Source organism: Sinocyclocheilus grahami, unplaced genomic scaffold (genome assembly GCF_001515645.1).
Source record: "Sinocyclocheilus grahami isolate Dianchi unplaced genomic scaffold, SAMN03320097.WGS_v1.1 scaffold119.1, whole genome shotgun sequence".
In the NCBI taxonomy this organism is placed as follows: Eukaryota; Metazoa; Chordata; class Actinopteri; order Cypriniformes; family Cyprinidae; genus Sinocyclocheilus; species Sinocyclocheilus grahami.
Window position 1 is genome coordinate 522,025 of NW_015505298.1, and position 22,449 is coordinate 544,473.

The window sequence follows — 22,449 nt, forward strand, 5'->3', positions numbered from 1 at the left end:
ATATATATATATATATATATGTGTGTGTGTGTGTGTGTGTGTGTGTGTGTGTGTGTGTGTGTGTGTGTAGAAGGATAAATCCACAGACAGCACAAAAAAAGTCTGATCATAATGAGACAGTAGACATTACTTTACAACAGAAGCGACTTATTCGAACTGTCTGCTCACTTCCTTCCGCAAGTTAATACCGTTCATCTCTCTCGGGTTTTGCTCGATTACATGAAGTGGTTGCTTTAATACCTTCAGCAGCAGACAGACATGCAGATTATAGAGCGAGAGCCACTCGCCCTAGGAAAGAAGTAAAATAACTCAATATCTTTAGAAGACTGACTGGCTGGGGGAGGTAAATGCGCTATTCTTGTATCAGTAAAGAGCCTGCGTTAAATAACGAGGACGCATAACACAGCAGAGGTGAGGCAAACAAACGGCCCTTGGTAGAGAGGTTGGGTGCGAAGACTACATCTCGTGCACGAACAGCAGCATCTTTTGCATTTAGAAATGCCACTAGGAAAGCCCGCAGCTGATAGGCAGGGCTAGACCAATGAACATCTTAACTTAGGTATACCAAATTAGCATACCTGGCCAGAATGACACAACAACAGTAAGCATGGTAGCGCGGTGCAGCATAACAAAAACACATATAAAAATTTACATAGGCCTGCACAGTGTCAACAGCTATAAACAGTAACAAACTGTGCCCTAGATTAAAGCCTAGTAATATACTAGAAGAATAAGTGAGGTTAGTCATTCACCGAAAGCACTTGAGACGGCAAGGACGGCACATCCAACTTGTAAAATCTGGCAAAAGTATTCTGTGAGGACCAGCCGGCTGCAAAGCATACAGTGGGGCAAAAAAGTATTTAGTCAGCCACCAACTGTGCAAGTTCTCCCACTTAAAAAGATGACTGTATATCCCGAATAGATGTGCCTTTAGACCAGGCCCATGAAGAGGCAATAGCCCTCATCATATGAGCTCTGATGTTGAAAAGGCATTCCTGTTCCTGGTTGCATAAGCTGACACGACAGCGTCCACTATCCAGTGAGAAAGCCTCTGCTTAGATACTGCTCGTCACTTAGTACAGCCACTGTAGCACACAAAGAGCTGGTCAGACTGTCGAAAGATGGCCAAGCGGTCGATATAAATCCTTAAAGCCCTGACAGGGCAAACGGCGTTCTGAGCCTCGGCATCACGTGAGGTTGGTGGCTCGGAAGACAAAGCGGGCAAAGAAATGGCCTGCGCTTCAAAGGGGGTAGAAAGAGACTTAGGCACGTAGCCTGGTCTCGGCCAAAGAGTAACAGTCCCCAGGCCCAAAGTGAATACAATCGCCGTCCACCAAGAATGCATGCAAATCTCCTATGCGCTTACCCGAAGCAAGGGCAAGAAGCAGAGCAGTTTTGAGGGAGAGCTCCCTCATAGCAATGGATGCCAAGGGCTCGAACGGGGGTAGAGAGAGAGCTTCCATGAACCAATCTCTTTAATCTCCTCACCCCACTGAGAAATCTGACCATCAGCACGTGCCTCCCAGTCAATTGCCCATCAACCAGAGAACGAAACGAAGCAATAGCGGCCACATAAACCTTCAGCATTGACGGTAGACTCCCGTTATCTAGCCTGTTCTGCAGAAAACGTAAAACGTCCGACGCGGGACAGCTCGCCGGGTCGATATCTCTATCACTGCACGATTTCACGAACACTCCCCATGTAAGAGCTTGCAGATGCCTATAGTAGAATGTGGGGTGCACAAGACTCAGTCAGCATGTCAAGCACACGGGGAAGCAGGGCGCTTAGCCCCTCTAAGACCCCTGAAGCAACCACACATGAAGGCTCCACAGCTCTGGGCTGGGATGCCATATCGTGCCATTCGCTTGAGACAGCAGGTCCCTCCTGTGGGTGATTTGCCAAGGGGGTGCCACCTGCATCTCCCTGAGGTCCGGAAACCAAGGTTGATTCGGACAGTTCGGGGCAATGAGGATCACCGATCTCTCTTCCCTGATTTTGCATAACACCAGAGGCAAAATCTTCACCGGAGGGAACGCATTAAGTCTGGCTCTCCGCAAGCGCGACGACAGAGCATCCCCCATCAGCAGGGAGTGAGACCGTGAAAAGAACAGCGGGCAGTACGTGTTCTCGCTCGTTGTGAACAGATCCACCTCTGCCCTCCCGAAGCAATGTTTCCCATCCTGTCCACTGCTTGCGCAGAACATCCGACTCATGTAGCCGTGGAGGACGTGGTGCGCTACTTAGCCATTATCTAAGTGGAGCGGGGTGCAGAAGAGGAGCGTGTTCTCGACGGTGCACGGAACGTGCATCAGGGCATCAGGTGACTCATCACCTTCGCTCGATAACAGACTCCACGGCATCACCAAAGAGGCCAGAGAAAGTGATCGGTGCGTTGAGGAGTGCCTTATGGTCGGAGTCCTTCAGGTCAGCTAGGGTCAGCCATAGGGTCCTGTGAAGGACTACCATGAACCCCATGGATCGACCGATGGCTTGAGCGGAGCGCTTTGTCACCATCAGCGCAAAGTCTGTCATCGTGGTCAGATTTCACGCCATCCAAGTCCATGTCGCCACAGTCCAGGGACTGCAGGAGCTTAGCTTGGAAAACCTGCAGCACTGCCATTGCATGCAGTGTGGACGCCACTTTGCCAAAGGAAGTGTAAGCCTTGTCAGCGAGGTGGGTGGTAAATCAACAAGGCTTCAAGGAAGGAAGGCCCCTCGTCAAGGGGCATGTGCACGGCTCTGGTCAGCGAAAAGGACTGGGGCCGATGGCTCAGAATGAGGGGATGGCCCACCAGCGGCTCGCTGGCGGCAGTGGGCCTTGTCCCTGCAAGACCACGAGTGATGTTCCTCCGAGTCCTCAAAACGGGTGCCTGCAAGTGAGCGCACTGTACGCAGTCAGACTCCAAGAACATAGCCTTAGCGTGGGCTAGGCACAGTCAGGTGATGTAGTGCTCGTGTGGGTCCAGCGGGCTGATGTGCCCGTGCAAAGTTGACAGAAGGTGGCCATTGGATGCAGTGAAGTACCTGTATTTTCTGGTGTGTCTTTGAAAATAGCAGCGTGCAGGAGAAGATTCTGAGGCAATTGTTGCTCTCATTGCATTATATACTGCCTGCAGGCTTGTCAGTATTTGCATGCAGTTTGCATAATTAGCAACAATTGGCCAGTTTATTTAGTTTCAGGATTTTTGGAGAAGGGGAGGAGTTCCCACAGCGAATGATTCTCAATGTTGAGTGAACGTTCAAAAGGGAACTATAGTCCTGCAACATTGACTAGTGTAGTCTGCTTCTCGTAAGAATGACACTTATGAGCCTATTCTTTAATCAAAACACTTACTAATCACTTTGTATTAGTTATTATTTAATGAATGGCTGTTCATATAACAACCTGTAGTAAAAGATACAAAGTTTGAGTTTTGTTGTAATCAGTGGTATTTTAGCAAATAGATAAATAAGTAAAGGAATGAAATGTACTGTTTCAAACAACAACAACCGTTATTTGGGACTGCATTTATGCCACCTCTAAAAAGTTTGTAAAAAGTCATTAAATATAAGAATGATAGGCTACATATCTGTTAAACGAGATAACTGATTCTCAGGTGTGATTGTTTGCGGAATTATTTCTAGAATCTGAATTAGATATCTTCTGATTAGAGGTTAATTTGCATTCATTATTCACTTCTAATGAAGGTTTATATGTCCATGAAAGATTACAAAGTTAGTATTGCACTTGCTAAAGCTCATACTACCTGGGAAGGTTTACTCACAACAGGCTTCAGAATTTACTTTAATTACTGTATATACTATGTGTTAAGTCAAGTCAAGTCACCTTTATTTGTATAGCACTTTATACAATACTGGTTGTGTCAAAGCAGTTAAACAGGAAAATAGTTTACTTTATAGTAATAGTAATACTTTATTTTTACTTGATCTTTGTGCCACACACAGATAATTGCATCCAATAATGTTGACAGATTCATTCTTTCTGAAGAAACTTACAAGAAAGAACACGTTTTGTGTAAGTACTGAAGCACAAACTTAAACAGATGGTAGGGTTATTACAGTTAACTATAAAAAACATTTTTAATAACTGAAATAAAATAATATATATTAACAAAAAAACAACTTTATTTCAGCTAGTTAATCAGATTAATTTGATTATGATTTAAAATATTATTGTGTTGGGAATCAATCATAATGCGTAGTGTTAGAATTTGATTAGACTAATGATACTTTAAAAGGAAGTAAAATACTGATTTGACTGAACTTTTTTTACTCATTCAAGAACTGTTTCTTACATCTTCACTAGTCAGCTTAAAACTTAATTACAGTTAAAAAGGGGACCTTGTTGGTTCTGTATATTATAATTTTTGCATTTATCACTTCATCAGGAACTCAGATGCTAAGTACGGCTGGATGACTCAATATTACTTGTGAGCTTGTGTTCTTCCTTTTTTTTAATGATGACTTGCTCGTTGTTGCTGTATTCAAGATACTACAGTATATCTGGCACTAAAACAAAGATAACTGAGCAAAGATCAGATCTGAGGAATGCAAATGCTCAGTTTCTACGGAGTTCAGATCATCAACAGTTTTACAGTGCTGGCAGTGTCACAACTAACTGAAAGACATTTGCGTTACTGTTACCCTTATCACATGACTTCTCACAGTACATAAAGAGTATTTCAATAGGAAATAATAGCTACTCTGTCTCATCTTTGCCACCACTTGTTGTTGTGAGTCATCAGCTTTGAAATGCGAGTGGTTTGGGGATGAAAAATCCACAGTGTATTCTTATCCTGAACTGTGCATTGAAACATCTATTTGAATAAATATATTCACAAATGCGCAGAAGAGAAGTGCTGAGAAATCACATTTAGATGGCACTCTTCTTTATTTAAATGGAAAAAAACATGTCTGGCTAATCACTTGGATTAGCACTTTAAAAATAAAAGCTGTTCTTGATTAAGGATACAAGCTGCTATTCTGAGGAAAGTGGACATCTGTATGCAAGCTTTCTTTTCTGTCTTCTTTAACTCATGTTACTGTTATAAATAAGAATGCAATGTATATTTATGGATGAAATGATAAAATAGTATAAATGTAAGTTACGTTAATACATTTTACAATTACATTATGGAAGTGGATTGGCTTTTCAGCAAATGGTTACATCCTTCTATAATCTTTGGTTTAACTGCTCAATTTGGCACTTAATATGAAATATAACTTCATAAAGAATGAATTATATGGTGTTTAGATACATTATGCCTCATAAATCTAAATGAACATGTGTGGTCTTGTAAATGAACACTGGATCGATGATAATCTGTGTTTGTTATACGCAGCAGTTCCTTTTGATTTCCCAAAAATAACAGGTGGTAGTTATCCTGGATTGGTTTCAGAAGATATGTTGCTAGGTGACAGCATTACAAGCAGTGAAGCGCGGCTCCTTGGTGGTTTGGAAAGCTACATTGACACTTGACTGCAACATTGCTCTGATTACTAGATTTCTGTCTTGCTAATGAATTGCACACATTAGACATTTTGTCAATCTAAAAATCACACAGATATTGCTTACTTTGAAAGAATCAACTTGGCTATGTTAGGTTACACAAGCAAAAACATCTTTAAGGAACAGGCAGAAATAACTCCTTAATGTAACAACTGCACATGTTCACAAATAAAGCAGATGCTTCATAAACAAACCAGGAGCTTTGCCCACTTGATGTGAAGTTTTTCAGGCAATTATCCTGATATCAGACCACTGAACCATTGGACTTTACACTAATGAAAATTGGTTATAATTGCTTATAATGAGGCCTCCTGCTAAACATTATAAATAATTGGCTACACTTTTAATAATGCCTCCATCATGAAAATGGGGTTATGGAACTAGATAAGCATTTTATGTTAGGCCTATACAGTATATTATGTTATATTATATTTAAAAATGTTACCTTCTCAGTATTAAAAATAATTGACTACACTTAAGATGCCTCCATGAAAATGGGGTTATAAAATTAGATGACAGTTTTATTTTATTTTATTTTTTAAATCTACCTTCTCAGTATTAAAAATAATTGACTACACTTATAATAATGCATCCACCATGAAGATATTATATTATATTATATTATATTATATTATATTATATTATATTATATTATATTATATTAAAATCTCAGTATTAAAAATAATTGACTACACTTTTAATGCCTGCAGAATGAAAATGGGGTTATGAAAACTAGATAACAGTATTTATTTGCTTGTTTGTTTTACGTTCTATATTAAAACAAGGGTTAGGGTTAGGGTTAGGGTTAGGTTAGGGTTAGGGTTCTATATTAAAACAAAAAAGTAATGTTTTTTGTCTAGATTATTTCGCTTTCCTTTTTTATTGTAAAGCATAAAAGTTTAAATTAGTGAGATTTACACTTAAAAACATGCACTACTATTTATGTTGACATGAACTGTCTCTGTTCATCTGTAGTCTCTTTTGCACTCACACTCATGCACAGCAATGTTAGCTCACGTACAGTCGGTTGGTCCCAATGTGTGACAATTCATTAGGTGAAGTAAACATAGCAAAACATTTCCCTAAACAATTTATGGAGTGCTATAAAGGTGTTGATATGTCAAGCCTGTGGTATTAGCAAGTGCAGTAAAAAATATATATATGCAAAATATCTGTTTCTTGTCTATTCAAGTTTCAGTGTTCTGCTCTGAATCGGCTCTCATGCTCTGAGGATGTGTCAATATCCGCGGGACATGTTTGAAAACTACTATTTCCATAGGGCGTTTTTAATGAATGATGTATGCTTGATTGTTTAAAGTTTTCAGTTATCATTTTCATCATCTAATATCTGGTTTGTGACAGTTTTGTGGAACACTGACATTTTTTATTTTTTCAATCAGCATAATTGTTCATGCTTACATGAAGTGGTTAATTATTTCACAATATAAAGCTGTTTTAAAGTCTGAGCAAATGTTTGCATTTTGCCTACCCTTTTTCTGCTTGGCACACCTCTGAAGCAGAGGAGCTATAAATATCTCAAGTGATTGGCTAAATCCAGTGTTGCCCATCTGTTAATTAACAGGAAGCTTGGGTAGAGGATAGGTGGGACATCTGCACTGACCTATGGGAAGGAAGTGATTTACTCAGCCTGTAGTGTTGAGCTCATCTCAGTGTCATCCTAGCATAGATGGACCTCTCAAAAGTTAGAGTTGTCCCAAATCCCCTTAGCATCTCCCAATCTGTGCCATGTGATGGTGAACAATGTAAGCTTCTTAGGTATAATCCATCCCAGGGAGAAGAGGGCTGACACAGCTGCTCCTCGCACCTCATATGCCTCCTCTGGGAGTCTGGCATGAGGAAAAAGGGATGCATGTGAAAGGGCATGATAGACTGGACTGACCCAAGTCATCAGCTCCAGGCCACAAATAAATCACCACATATAGTGGACACAACACATATTTGGACAGTTAAGTTGCACTGTATGGCATTGCATTTTTAAACTGGGGTACAGGGACACTAAAGGAATGCTTTGTTTGTGGGTCTCCATAAAATTTGAATGTAAATCAGATTTTACACTCAACAGACTCAAAAACCATTGTTGTACATATACATTATTACAGTATATACCTTAATTATCTATTATATACAGTATATCATGTGTATGTATGTGTGTGTGTTTGTTTATTTTTTTATCTTATTTTTTCTTATTTTTATCTTTTAATATTTTTTTTTTCTTGTCATATTTACTTGGTTTGTGTTTAATGTTTTGGTAATATTATATGTAAACACAATCATGCAAATAAAGTACTTTAAACTTAAAAATGAATCGTAGGATTTTACAATATATATATATATACATATATACATATATATATATATATAAAATCATGAGAAGTTATTTTATTTCATTGTCTATATTGTAATTATGTTAATTATACATTTTATTATAATTATGTTTCTTGTTTATGTAAATAGTTTCCATATATATATATATACTGTATATAGTACATACTACTTTATTATTGTCATTATACTATATACTATAGCACATTAATACTAAAGCAAAACACAGTGTTAAAGCAGATATAAATTATGAGGCAATATTAGGAATATTATTCAATATTAACACACAATGTGTTCATTAATGTTTGTCTGTCAATATACTTCTTTTCCTAATGTTCTGACAGTATTTCTAAACAGTATCAGTCTCTGCAGGCAGGTAATGAATTGAGGAGGTGTATGGTCATCATCAATGTCATTTCCACACAACATCAGAGAGAACAGAAATAGCTCTTTTTGTCCCTGCAGTCTATCACACAAGGGTACGGCTCTCAGCCCTGAGGCATGTCTTTGATGCATGTGACCTATGTCACACACACATACCTAGTGTTAAAATGTGGTTAGCTTTATATTTTGAAATGTTACGACAAGTCTGGAGAGAATCACATCACGTTAATGTTCCATTCATATTTCATTATCTTACAAATGTTGAGCTAATGAGAGTCAGAACTGAGGCACATCCTGGTTTGTTTTTGTTTCCATAGATTACCTCTGCGGTCCAGAACAGAACATACACAAGATCGACTTCACCAGGTTCAAAATCCGAGACATGGAGACAGGCATGGTTCTTTTTGAGATCACCAAACCCCCTACAACAGGTAGGCAAGGAGCAGACCTCTCAAACTCACTTCCTCACTCTACCTACACAGGCTGCACATTTAAATGCAAGGCTCATTTCGATTTTTTTGCCCATAAAGCCCTGATTTTCATTTAGATGCAGTGCGCTGCACAAGAGCCCTTCAATGGCTCATTTGGTAATGCCGACCCCTTTCTGATTCACAGAGAGTGGGGAGGACAGAACAGACTTTGACCAGAATGCCGGACGCTTTGTGCGTTATCAGTTCACCTCCGCTTTCCTCCGACTACGGCAGGTTGGCGCCACGTAAGTGCAATCTGTGGCAGGATTACACTTGATCTAAATTGCAACCTAAAATTAGCCTGAAATCACACTTGAATCTGTTTGACTTAACCTTTAAAGGGGACGTATCATGATGAATCAAGTTGTTCTTGATATTTTGAGATAAATGGGTTAATTGTACAAAAACAAACAAACAAAAAAAACATACTTTTTCACAACTTCCTTCCAAGTGAAAAAAGACCATTACAACATTTCAACTCATGACCCATTATGTCACAAGGAGGTAATGAGGAGAAAGTAGGATACCATTAGTCCTACACACAAGAACTAAAGATAAGTGTAAAATGTAATTAAAAATTAGTTTAAGGTAATTGTGAGATACATTTTAAAATAAGAAAGTCACATTGTCACACTGTGAGATATACTGTAAAATTGCAATTATGTGAAAACTGCTGAAGTGGCTTAATCTTTTAAATAAATAATGAATTTAATAATTATATAATGTGTGTGTGTGTGTGTGTGTATGTGTGTGTGTATAAGCTATGTTACATTTGAAATTAGACAAACATTTTTAAATAGAAGTCTTAAAGGAAGAAGTCTTCTTATTCAGTTTTATATTTATTTATACTTTTGTTCAGCAAAGAGGCATTAAATTAATCAAAAGTGACAGTGAAGGCATTTATAATATTACTAAAGATTTCTATTTCAAATAAATGCTGTTGAACTTTCTATTTATCAAAGAACCCTGAAAAAAGTATAACAGTTTCCATAAAAATATTAAGCAGCACAACTGTTTTCTACATTGGTAATAAAAAGAAAATTCTGCATATTAGAATGATTTCTGAAGGATCATGTGACGCTGTAGACTGGAGTAATGATGCTGAAAATTCCGCTTTGCGTCACAGGAATAAATTACTATTGTAACTGTATTAAGCCAAAAAAAATAGTTGTTTTTCATTGTAGTAATATTTCACAACATTACTGTTTTTACTGTATTTTTGATTAAATAAATTCAGACTTTCTGAGTATTAGAGATTTTTTCTAAAACATAAAAAATCTTACCAACCCTATAATATGGAAGAAGCCATTTTCATTGCCACAAAATCCATGTGTCCTTAAACGTGTCCTTTCCCACCTTCACAGGGTGGAGTTCACTGTAGGCGATGTTCCCATCAACAACTTCCGAATGATCGAGAGGCACTATTTCCGTGAGCAGCTGCTGAAGAGCTTTGACTTTGAGTTTGGCTTCTGCATCCCGAGCAGTAAGAATACCTGTGAACACATCTATGAGTTCCCACCACTCTCTGAAGAAATAAGTAAGTTATAAATGTTTTTTATGAACTCAGAATTTTGCTATTGATTAGTTTGTGATCTTGTGGCTGGACCTAATATACATCTAACACTGTGTTTCTTGTATCCCTCCATAGTGCGTGAAATGATCCTTCACCCCTATGAGACGCAATCCGACAGCTTTTACTTTGTGGACAACAAGCTTGTGATGCACAATAAGGCAGATTATTCTTACAACGGTGGACCGTAGGAAGCCTCGCTCACCTCTTGCAGAAAACTGCATTGAGCTGCAAAGCAACTGGCAGAGGAGCATCTACTGACAGTGGCATCTAGTCATCTAATCTTATATGTGATGATGCATTTGGTTAAAAAAAACAATCTCAGGACTGTGTGTGTGTGTGTGAGAGAGAGAGAGAGAGAGAGAGAGAGAGAGAGAGAGAGAATCTAACTCAGAATGGCCCAGTACTGCTTTTTTCCTTAGAATCATTTAAAGTATGTGATAACTCTGTCTCTTTAAGTATATGAGTGTGCCTGTGCACATGTGCATTAATTGCATGCTCTGTTTTTATGTATTTTTAAAAGCCCAAAGACTAATCATTCTAAATAACTCTGATTTGTGACTAAATGTTCTTACAATGTTTCTCAAGGCTTCTAAAGTATAAAAAGAGCGTCATGTAGAGTGAGTTGGAGAGACAGTGCCCAATGCAGTGTGTTTGAACCTTTAAAGGAAGGGATACTGTCAGGAACTCTGTATTTTGCCCTAACATTGCACCCACTTCCTGTTGGCCTCAATGAAAGGGCCTGATTGTCTTTCATTTTTCTCACTTTCATTTTTGAATGCTCGTAATTTGGTAGATGATATAAATCTGTTATTTATATTAATATGCTCTTTTCTTACAATGTTTCTCAAGGCTTCTAAAGTATAAAAAGAGCGTCATGTAGAGTGAGTTGGAGATACAGTGCCCAATGCAGTGTGTTTGAACCTTTAAAGGAAGGGATACTGTCAGGAACTCTGTATTTTGCCCTAACATTGCACCCACTTCCTGTTGGCCTCAATGAAAGGGCCTGATTGTCTTTCATTTTTCTCATTTTCATTTTTGAATGCTCGTAATTTGGTAGATGATATAAATCTGTTATTTATATTAATATGCTCTTATTTATATTGATATACACTGCCACACATATTTTTAATAGCATCTTTTGTCAAAAATAGTGATAGATATCTGTGTCAATTGTTTCGTGCAATTTAACAAAAAAGAGAAAAATAAAAATTCCAAAGTTCTTTAAATCATCATGTTTGATTTAATTAATTTCCTTTACACATAAAACTCCTCCATAGTGATGTAATTCAGATAAAATAATATTTAAACTGTACAACACTATCATCCTAAAGTTTATTTTATGCTCTCCAAGGCTGCATTTATTTGATCACAAATATAATAAAACAGTAATTTAACTTGTTAGTGCTTTCGATGTGTGCTGCTATGGGAAGACAGTATAAAAAAGAGGCAACCACACCCCCCAGTGGATGCCAAAGCAAATGCAAACAACAGTCAATACTGACTATATGACAAGTCCAGACCACCTTATTTCAAAATTACTAACCCAAAGACTTTTATACATTTAAAAATAACACTTGCAATTGTGAAATGTTATAACAATTTAAAATAAGTGTTTTCTATTTGGATACATTTTAAAATTTAATTTATACCTGTGATGACAAAACTGAATGTTCTGCTGATGTGGTGCTCGAGAAACATTATTATTAACACTGACAAAAGGTGTGCTGTTTAATATATAAATTGTATATATATTGTATAACTATGACTCTAATTTTGAGATTTTGCCAAATCGAAAATGATGAACCATTTGAAGAATTTTGACAAACAAAAATAACTGTGACCTATGCTTGCAGAGATCTAGCAAAAATCCTGCAAATTCGGGAGATCTGTTTTAACTTGTTAGTGCTTTCGATGTGTGCTGCTATGGGAAGACAGTATAAAAAAGAGGCAACCACACCCCCCAGTGGATGCCAAAGCAAATGCAAACAACAGTCAATACTAACTATATGACAAGTCCAGACCACCTTATTTCAAAATTACTAACCCAAAGACTTTTATACATTTAAAAATAACACTTGCACAAAAGCAAATAATATTACTATATTGTTTAATTTCAGCAAACAATATTAAGACAATTTAGGCCACATTCAAGTGATTTTGAGCATTAAATGCTTACAGAACTTTTTGGAATTACCAAAAATACCAATGGAAGGATTTTAGAACCCACTAGGGGTCTTCAGCAAACTTAAGGGAACCTCAAAATGACTTAAAATAAGATAAAACAAGCATTAAAATAAGCTAAAACAACAACAAAAATCAAGATATTTCTTATTTTAATTCAACCTATCAACAACTCCATTTTCTTTGAAGAAACAGGGTTCTCACTGTCCCACTGGAAAACCTGGATATAAGAGGTAGCCTAATTATAAAGGTAAGATCTAGACCTAGAAAAGTTAAGTGAATTAATAAAATCATAACTTCATAGGCAGTTTTATGAATATTCATTTTTCTAGTTATGCCAAGCTCTAGAATATTTTATCAGGTAGAAACTGTGAGTAAATATATGTATCTGTAATCATCATCCAGTAAATCAGGAAAAGTCATGGCGTCTTTGAAAATTCCTATAGACAATGGATGTCTTGGAGTCAAAAAGGTTGGTACACTGTAAAAAAAAAAATTTCCAAGTTGTAAATAAAATAACGATTACTGGAGTATGTTTTACAAGAAAATGCTATTTAGTTATTCTACTTCCAAATTTCATGTTTAATTCAATGTGTTACCTGCTTTGTAATTAATTGTGAAAGTTCCTGGTAATTTCTGAGTAAAAATTGTTTCTACACCAAATTGTTTCAGTGTAGAACCACTGGTTAAGTGGGATTGGACAGCATATACATTTAAGTATTTAAAACAAAAAACTAATGTCATTTTTATAACTCAAGCACACCATTCAGCATAGAAATCATACTTTTTAGACATTCAAAAATATAAACTTTTTTCTATTTTGGAAAACAAAGATGACTTTGGACGCAACGCACAGGGTTTTTTTCTCATAGCAGAGGAATAGGAGTTGTGTAGAGCCCACTGAGATAAAGCTCAGAAATGCTGCCTTGCACCCCACCGTCAGTCTCCGCTAAACCCCCACAGACCCCCACGCTATCCTGTGTTTGAGTGGGACTGTCCATGACTGCCAGTGAATCCAGAGCGAGGCTGTCATTCCTTAGCTGCTCCCAAAGATTCCCTTTAAACAATGAACACGGCATTAACAACAAAGGAGCTCTGTTGCAAACATGGCTAATGTTGCAAACTCAATCTTACCATGTAATTGTAGATCTGTGAGGCTGGGATTTAATGCATCAACATCGTTACTGATTTCTCCATCCAGCAGCAGCTCCTGCATGCTCGCTGAAGCGCTGTGACCAGCCTGCAGGGCGGTGCTGTAGCTCGGTGGGGTGTGTGCTGGTAAGGGAGAATCCATGCAGCCTGTCCTGGGACTGGAGGGATGCCCGACACTGGGCTGATGGGTGACAGGAGGGTAATATGAGAAAGATAAAGGGTCTGGGGATATGTAGGGGGGAGGCGGGATGACAGTTTGAGAGGGTAAAGTGTTGTAGAGAGACTTCTGATGCAGAACACTAGTGTCATGGACAGGTTGGTGTCCGTAGGCAGGATGCATAGCAACTCTTAAAGGTTGAGAATGTGAATGGCTGCTTGGTAGACTGAAGTGAGCTCCAAGAGACTTAAATTTTTCAGGTCTCTCCCCAAGAAGGCGTTCCAGCTCCTCTAAAACAATGAGCATAAATACACATTTTTAATATACATCATATAAATAAATATATTACAATATAAACAAGTAATATCGTGTAATATCTCAAAAGTCTGGGGTCAGTAAGATTTTCTTTATAGAAATTAATACTTTTATTCAGCAAGGATGCATTAAATTGATCAAAAGTGACAGTTATGTAATGTTATGTAATGTCACATACATTTTGTTCTATTGAACTGATTATATCAAATGCAATTGAATGTATCAGTTTGCCCAAAAATGTAATGCAGCACAACCATTTTCAACATAAAAGGGGTCATGACATGAAAAATCACATTTGCCTTGATCTTTTAGCATATAAGAGGTCTTTGTACCATTAAAACATCCTGCAAGTTTCATAACTTAAAACGTCCTCCGCATTGTAAACAAAGCATTTATTTAATCAAGCTCCAAAAAACAGCTTGTTTGGATCTGAGGTGGCATGTGACGTCACAAGGGCACAAACATTTGCATAAACACCGCCTCCAGAGCAAGACATCGACAAATAGTCATCGTCTCACCATAGGCCCTGCCCTTTCAGTCGCTTAACAGCTGAATGCGAGTATCGCGTAGCATCCAAAGCAAATAGAACCCACTATAATAACTGCCACTGTCTTGTCTGCACTGGATATAGTATATAGATGCGAGTTTGCTTTCTGACACAAGCCACACAATCCATTTTCCACATACAGTATATATTTTTGTTTTGTTTTGTTTTGTTTTAAAAACTTCACCAACATTATAAGTGAACATCAAGGAACATATTAAAATAAAAAAAATCCATGTCATCACCCCTTTAATCATAAGAAATGTTTATTGAGCACCAAATCATTATATTCAAATGATTTATGAAGGATCATGTGACAGTGAAGACTGGAGTAATGGCTGCTGATAAATCAACGGAATAAATTCCATTTAAAAATGTATTAAAATATAAAACAGTTCATTTAAATTGTAATAATATTTGACAGTACTACTATTTTTACTTTATTTTTGATCAAAAATAAATGCAATCTTAGTGAGCATATATAATAAAACTTTAACATAAAAAAAAATCATACAACCCCAAATGTTTGAGATGTATTTATTTTTTTATTCGCTCAATAAATACTAAATATACATTGTCTTTCTTTGTCTATTTTGAACATATATTTTTATTATTATAAAACAGATATAATTGTAGAATTTTATTATTATTTATATTTGTAAACATTTTAGCATTTAACATGAAAACATTTTGTATAAAAGGATAGGAGCATGCATAAGTACTGTACACAATATATTTACAATAATCATATAGCATAGGTGAATTTGGTTTAATCTGGGACATTTTTTGCACATTTTATGTTCAGACCAACAAATACGAACTTGAATATTACAGTATTTGCCTAATGGCAGCTGATCACTTTGCGCACCTGGTCGGGCCATGCTCCTCCTGACAGTCAGGGGATCTTTACGTCTCCACTTGTGAAGTTCCTCCTGCATCTTCTCTACCTTCGCTGGGTTCAGGGCCCACAGGCAGCCCTTTCTGGAGGAGTTCCCATTCTTGTTCTCCACTTTCTCAAAGCATTTGTTCAAAGAGAGGTTGTGTCGGACAGAATTCTTCCAGCCATCAGGTGCTGTCTGAGAAATCACAAATGAAATAGTGGTTCACTGTGGCATTGTAAAGTGGTTGCTAAGTTGTTATAGGTGGTCACTAAGCGGCTACGGTGTTCTGAGTAGTTGCTGTGTGGTTTCTAGAATATTCTAAGGTGTTCACAGAAAGAATTGAATCTAAAATAGATTGTGCCAGTCATTTCTTTAACCAAACATCTTTCTTACAACCCTTCCCTCAGTGAAGTCAACATTGGATCGGAATGGATCTACATGTTGACCTAATGATGAGCCAAAATAATGTCACATTGTAAATCCCTTTTCCAGCACAGTGCCAAGAGGAGGGTGATCCAAATAATCACTAAGCGGCTACGGTGTTCTGAGTAGTTGCTGTGTGGTTTCTAGAATATTCTAAGGTGTTCACAGAAAGAACTGAATCTAAAATAGATTGTGCCAGTCATTTCTTTAACCAAACATCTTTCTTACAACCCTTCCCTCAGTGAAGTCAACATTGGATCGGAATGGATCTACATGTTGACCTAATGATGAGCCAAAATAATGTCACATTGTAAATCCCTTTTCCAGCACAGTGCCAAGAGGAGGGTGATCCAAATAATCAGGTATATAAAGATCATGCCATAACAGGCATATTGCACAAAGCCTGCGGAAATTACTCCCGGCAAATAACTCTGTTTGCATTCTGTATTTGTTACATTAATAATGCACAGGCTTCTGCCAGGATCCAAGATATCAACTGTTCACTATAGATCAATGTACATATATTAGATGTTGAAATTTATTCTGAGATGTGGTAGTGCAGTTTACCTTAAAGTAGGGGAAATGCTCTGTCATGAAGCTGTAGATCTCACTTACTGGTAGACTGCCTGTTTTGCTATTCCTCAGAGCCAAGAAGATGAGAATACTGAAAAGAAATATTCAACAATGAAACATTGCCAATCAAACAAGACTACAGTGATGCATTGGTTTAATTCTGATTTGTTTGGATGTGTTGTAAGTTGCAATGTTTTTTATGCTTTTACATTTTTATGCATTCGGCAGGCCATTTTATCCAAAGTGACAGCACATTCACATGAATAATGATAGAAATTAAATCTTTTCATAACAGATTGCTGATCATATAGTTTAGCAGTTGTCAGCAGTTTAGTTACTTTTTATTTATAAATATCTGTGTTGATTAAATCAGTTTTATAAGAAAAATCCCCATCACTAATGAACAGACTGACAGTCTGACTGAAACTAACTGTTGTATAATATGTTGGGCCCTGAGACTGTTTAGAACTAACAGGTTTCAGATAATGAGCTGTTTTGAAAAGATGACTTAGTTTACCAGGATAAAATAGGTGAGGTGCACATACTTACCTGTAAGAGAATACAGGTTTAGGGTAGAGTGTCTGGACAGAATTGTCTTGAGATGTTTGTGATGAGAAGCTTTGGTTATAAGAGTGAGAAATAGTGTCTATTCCTCTTGAAGAGTATAACTAGAGACAGATATGCAAAAAATAATAATAATAATAAAAGCCATAATAAATGCTATTTGTGTGGTTATTAGTAGTTTAAATAAAATACAATTATTTTTGCTTGTTTTTATTTTTAAGCTTTCATTGCATTCTACACTATGTTAAACAAAAGTGAGTCTTTGTTATTTGTCAGTCATGTGACACTGAAGATGGCTGCTGAAAATTCTGCTTTGCCATCACAAGAATACATTACATTTAAAAATATTTCTAAATAGAAAACACATTTTAAACACATAATAATATTTCACAATATTACAGTTTTTGCTGAATTTTTTGATTTGGTGAGATAAGAGACTTCTTATAAATATTAAAGAATCTTACCATCCCAGAACCTTTGAATGTTATTATTAGTCAGTTTAATGCGTTAATCGAATTAATTAGTCACAGAAAAATAACGCGATTAAAATATTTTAACTCAGTTAACGCTCCCGCCCCAGACCTGTACGTCATCTTACATTTGATTCAGCTGACTGTTGACAAACGTGGTTAAGGTCAGCATCTATGTAGTCCATAAATGCAGTTATGTGCCCCTAAAATTCAAGATATTGGGCCATTAAAAATTATCTCATATTTACATTAAAAAAATAAATAAATCCATATTAATAAAAAGCGTATCAAAGTGATAGTTCACCCAAAAATTTCTAATGAAAACAAGAAAAAAAATATTTCTAAAGCTACTTTTTGTAATATCTATTTCATGCTTTTCTCATGTACTACATACAATAATGGCTTTAAATGATCTTTTGTGGGTAATTTCTCAGCCAAATTTGATGTGTGATTAATATGCGATTAATGCGATTCATTAATCGCCACATTGTGTAATTAATTAGATTAAAAAATGTAAACGATTGACAGCCGTAGTTAGTATATATAATCAGTATATCACACATTCTTTCACTCTGTCAATATCAGGTGTACCTGATGTTGTAGAGGAATGATGGGACTGAACGTCTGATGGTTCTCTGATGTGTAGCCGCGTGGTTCTTCAGAGCTCGTCTGAGGCTCATTGTAGGGGTGCTGAGTTCCCTGCCCCTAGAACAGACCATGATCTGCTTAATGCTGGCATATCATATGTTAATGCTTCTTTAGAAAGTGTAATAAGGACATCTGCTTGCACATCTGCCTGGCAGGTCTTCTCGTTTCCATGTTTTTGCCGCTGGCCTAATTGTGCTGGCAAGAATTTAAAAGAGCCTTCATGCTATAAATATTGTCCCTATTTTACTTCTTTATGCTGTATGTTTTTTTCTTTCCAAACTGTGCAAATTCTTCTAAAAGTATTAGAATGATTTTTTTTTCATCTAAACAAGAAATCTTAACCTTTCTGATTAAATAGTCCCTCAGTCTCACCATGACACTGGTGGTCTCCACATTAGCGCTTAATGAAGTCCAAGAAGATTCTTCCTCCATTCCATCAGTCGTGGTGAGTTTCCCAGTCAATCCAGCTCTTCTGAGACAACTGAAGGTTTGAACCTCACTGATGGCCCCTTCACTGCATTGACGCCTGTATGGATGGTAGTGATTGTTCTCCATTAGGCCAGATTCTTGTCCAACAGGGCTTCCATCTACACTGTGTCTACAAAAGTGCTCGGCACTCTTCTGCCTGTAGGGAATGCTTTCTCTTTGGGAGTACGGTGGAAACCCTTCTCCAACATTGCTCTGGTGACACTAGAGATTAAACAACAAAATCATGTAAAAACAGATCTAACATCTATCAAACCTGCATATTAGGTCATCAATAAAAAATGTAATTCAACCTAAAATTGTAGTATCAATATACGTGAAACATATTCCATGTAAAGCAGCGCCACAGTTTCATTTCTAATTAATGCACTCTTTAACACAAAGCAGTTTTCCAAGAGGAAATGCAGTAGCATGTAAAGATCTTTGATCTGCTAAAGAGGCTGACATACAGCCTTCCCTGGGGGCCATAATTAATTAATATTAAATCAAAAGGCAGGGTGAAATACTTCAATTTCTGCCCCAGGGTCTTGTGTCCTTGAATAGTGCCTGTGCAGGAGTTCATGTCCTCAAAAAACGATAATAATTATGACACTGTGTCAAAATCAGAGCAGCTGGTGAGCAGCAGATTTTAAAAAGCGGCAACTACAGAACAGTCTGGGCTGATCTTATAGAACCAATGACTTATCAGAGAGCTTCATCTGGATTCAGATACAGAAGATAGATTACCTAAAATAGATTATTAGATTTTTCCAATACATCATCTATCTATCTGCCTATCTTCACAATCAAAATCTGTACAGAAATAGGATCTATCTGTCTATCTATCTATCTATCTAGACTGGTTGACAGTTCTGTAAACAGGATTTTTTTTAAAGTCTTCAAAAAGTAATACAAAAAAAATGATAAGAAATTCTCAAATGATTAATACCTGTGATTCTGGCATCTGAAAGTAGAGCGATCCTAGATGGTTTGTAAAGGATTGTAGTTCACCTGGAGAAGGAATTGGTGAGCTGCTGCTGCTGCTTACAGATGGGAAAGACAGGCCCTGGGGCTCAGAGGACATCGTCCCTACAACCTGCCTCTTCAAAACACCAAAACAGGTAGATAGCTTGATAAATAGCCCAAATAGATACTGTAATGTGTAAATATGGCCCCTTAGGAAGTAAGAAAAACATGTAAAAAGACAGCAATATAGGCTACACTCAGACATTTACACATTCAAGTGTCAGGGTCTGTGGTCTTACAGCTTAACATATATGTCACAGAGGAATGCTGTCATGCTTAACCCCTTGCTAAATTGGGAGCACACATGGTCCTGTTTTCAAGCACATTTCACAACATACTGTAAAGGAATATATATTCTCATTGTGCACATCTTGTCCTATGGCCTCTGCATAATGCAAAATCATCTCATTGTGAATATATGCACATTATTTATTATAGTAGCAAGCAACCTTAAGTCATTTTTCCCTAAAACATTATGTAATAAAGGCATTTTCCGTGTCTCCAAACAATCTGTCTCCCTAGCTGTTCAGCCTTTGGGCAAACCTAGAGTTTTACGTGCCATAACTGTGTAACTGCTTGTAATGAAAATCCCTTTCCAACTGTCTACTATGCATTTTCTATTACAGCGCTGGTCTATGTTCCCTACTGCAGTGAAAGAGGCCCGATTTGCTGTGTTTCATTGCCCTGGCTGCTATCTGATCATAAACAGGTATAACATTAGGCCACATAAGTATCCAGTATTCCTGGAAATTCAGGCAGCTCTCCCTTACTGTCAGCAGACTGTGCTGTTTGAGCCAAAAACTCATTAAAATCACCAACAAACCATGAAGGAAAAGCAGAAGTGTGTTAGTGACATGAAATGGAGATGGGGGAGTTTTGCTCCCTCTGAAACATAGAGTGTAATTCAGTATTGGAGAGGAAGTTGAACTGGTCTTCATGGTCCATCACTGTGACTTTTAAACTGATCCTTAGACATGTTATGGTCGAGATACAAGCCATTTCTACTTTTGAGAGAAAACAGCTGAGTACGCAAAAAGGTTATGGGGTGCTTGTGTACGTGTTTAAAAGAGAATTGGGCAAGCAAATGAGGCAGGATAACCAGATTTTATGCTATATAGAATTTCAAAGTATATATATTTTTTTCAGGTCTTGTAAATAATTAAATAACTGAAATTTATAAATTATGTATTTTAAAAAATTATCATGTACACAGCTCTCTGCTTCTGAATGGATATTTACTGCATTCACAGTCTTGGCTCATAATTGATATTATTATAATATTGTTGCAGTGCTCATTTATCACTGTGGTTTTGTTTGTTTTAGTAGACTATTTTTTCTTACAGAATCCTAAGACAATATACAGATACGATTTTTTTAGTCTAAGTATGTAGTGTACATATTTACTTATTTGGTCAAAAGCTCTGCAACAAGAAGAATAATGTACTTACAGTACATTTTTCCTTACCTATACCTTATATATAATAAATTACTAGTTTAAAGCCAAATATATTACAAAAATATTCAGTATATTCTGAACATCGGCTAAAAAAAATTACATTTCGGAATGCATAAATATAAATTCTTAATATAGTTTGTAAACGGTAAATAAATCTGAATAAAACAGCAACAATGTGGTTTCTAAAAGCTACAACTGATTCGTTTTAGATGGTTTGTCATATTTAGTCTTATTTAGGAGTAGGAAGTAGTTACTGCACGATTAGATTCAAGTTCAAATGTTCAGTTAATCACTGCTTTGAGGTCAATTTAATCAATTCTAACTTAAAATGGAACCAAATAAGATCCCACTCCTGTTAATATGTCCACTGGGATTACAACTTTACTTGATTTATTAAAAAAGGATAAATTAATTTATTCCTGCATGGAATCTGAACTCTGGTCATTCTGCATAAAGAGCTTTACTACTACTTTTGGCCCAACCAAGTACTGCTCAAATCATGCTACAAAATTAATAAAAGTGTGTTATTATTATTTAATATTAATTGATCAGGTTGTGCATGAATGCATTTTTAATTGACATTTATTTGATTTGGCACACTGAGAAGATGTTTTTTTAGAGAATTATATTTACAGAAAATTGAACAATTACATTTTTCCAGCAGCATCAAGCAAAGGTCTGAATGCTGAATGAGGTCAGTAAGCCATGCTATATAATCCTCTAATACAAGATTTAAAAAAAATAATAAACAAGATAACGTTTGTGTGTGTGTGTGTGTGTGTGTGTGTGTGTGTGTGTGTGTGTGTGTGTGTGTGTGTGTGTGTGTGATCCTCTGGAGTGAGTAAGAATAAAAGTGCTGAAACAGGTATAATTCTAAAGGTACTTAATTTCAAGACTCCTTCCTCTCTCAATATGATCACATTTATCTCACTTTGATCTGGTCTCTTGCATGTCCATACAGCCCCACCCCTGCACTAAAACCACTCTCACCAGACTTGAGTGGCATTTCAAATGGACTGTGCCTCTTCTTTTACACCGTCATCCATCAAGGAATCGGTAGGATTTCTTCCCGTATGTCTACAACAGCATTTTCACTGCATTACACTGGAAACACTGAGGTTGTAAAAAAAAAAAACCTTAGATGTATTACTTGTTCCCTGAGAAATTCCCTGAGAAATTCTGTGGTATGTTGATGCTGCTGCTTTCCATACAATGAAAGTAAATGATGACCAGTGGCTGTCAAGATACGAAAAAAGGGTCCTTACATGTAGTCCATATGCTTGGTGCTCATTCTGAGAATTTGAAAACCACTCA

The 22,449-nt window shown here is 36.9% G+C and overlaps 2 protein-coding genes across 2 annotated transcripts; one reads left to right on the top strand and one right to left on the bottom strand.

The window, feature by feature from the left end:
• The first annotated feature begins 8,258 nt into the window (after positions 1 to 8,258).
• On the top strand, positions 8,259 to 11,083 carry LOC107589752 (protein unc-119 homolog A-like). The gene is made up of 5 exons (XM_016278274.1): positions 8,259 to 8,332; positions 8,555 to 8,668; positions 8,853 to 8,952; positions 10,072 to 10,244; positions 10,356 to 11,083. The coding sequence occupies exons 1-5, from the start codon at positions 8,263 to 8,265 to the stop codon at positions 10,466 to 10,468; spliced, it is 570 nt and encodes a 189-aa protein (XP_016133760.1). The 5' UTR covers positions 8,259 to 8,262; the 3' UTR covers positions 10,469 to 11,083.
• Positions 11,084 to 13,327: 2,244 nt separating this feature from the next.
• On the bottom strand, positions 13,328 to 19,737 carry LOC107589739 (forkhead box protein N1-like). Its single transcript, XM_016278260.1, has 8 exons — positions 19,603 to 19,737; positions 18,561 to 18,878; positions 18,132 to 18,239; positions 17,056 to 17,174; positions 16,501 to 16,597; positions 15,498 to 15,705; positions 13,596 to 14,060; positions 13,328 to 13,518 (listed from the first exon to the last, which is right to left on the bottom strand). Exons 1-8 carry the CDS (start codon positions 19,735 to 19,737, stop codon positions 13,328 to 13,330), a joined length of 1,641 nt encoding a protein of 546 aa, XP_016133746.1.
• Positions 19,738 to 22,449: the final 2,712 nt, after the last annotated feature.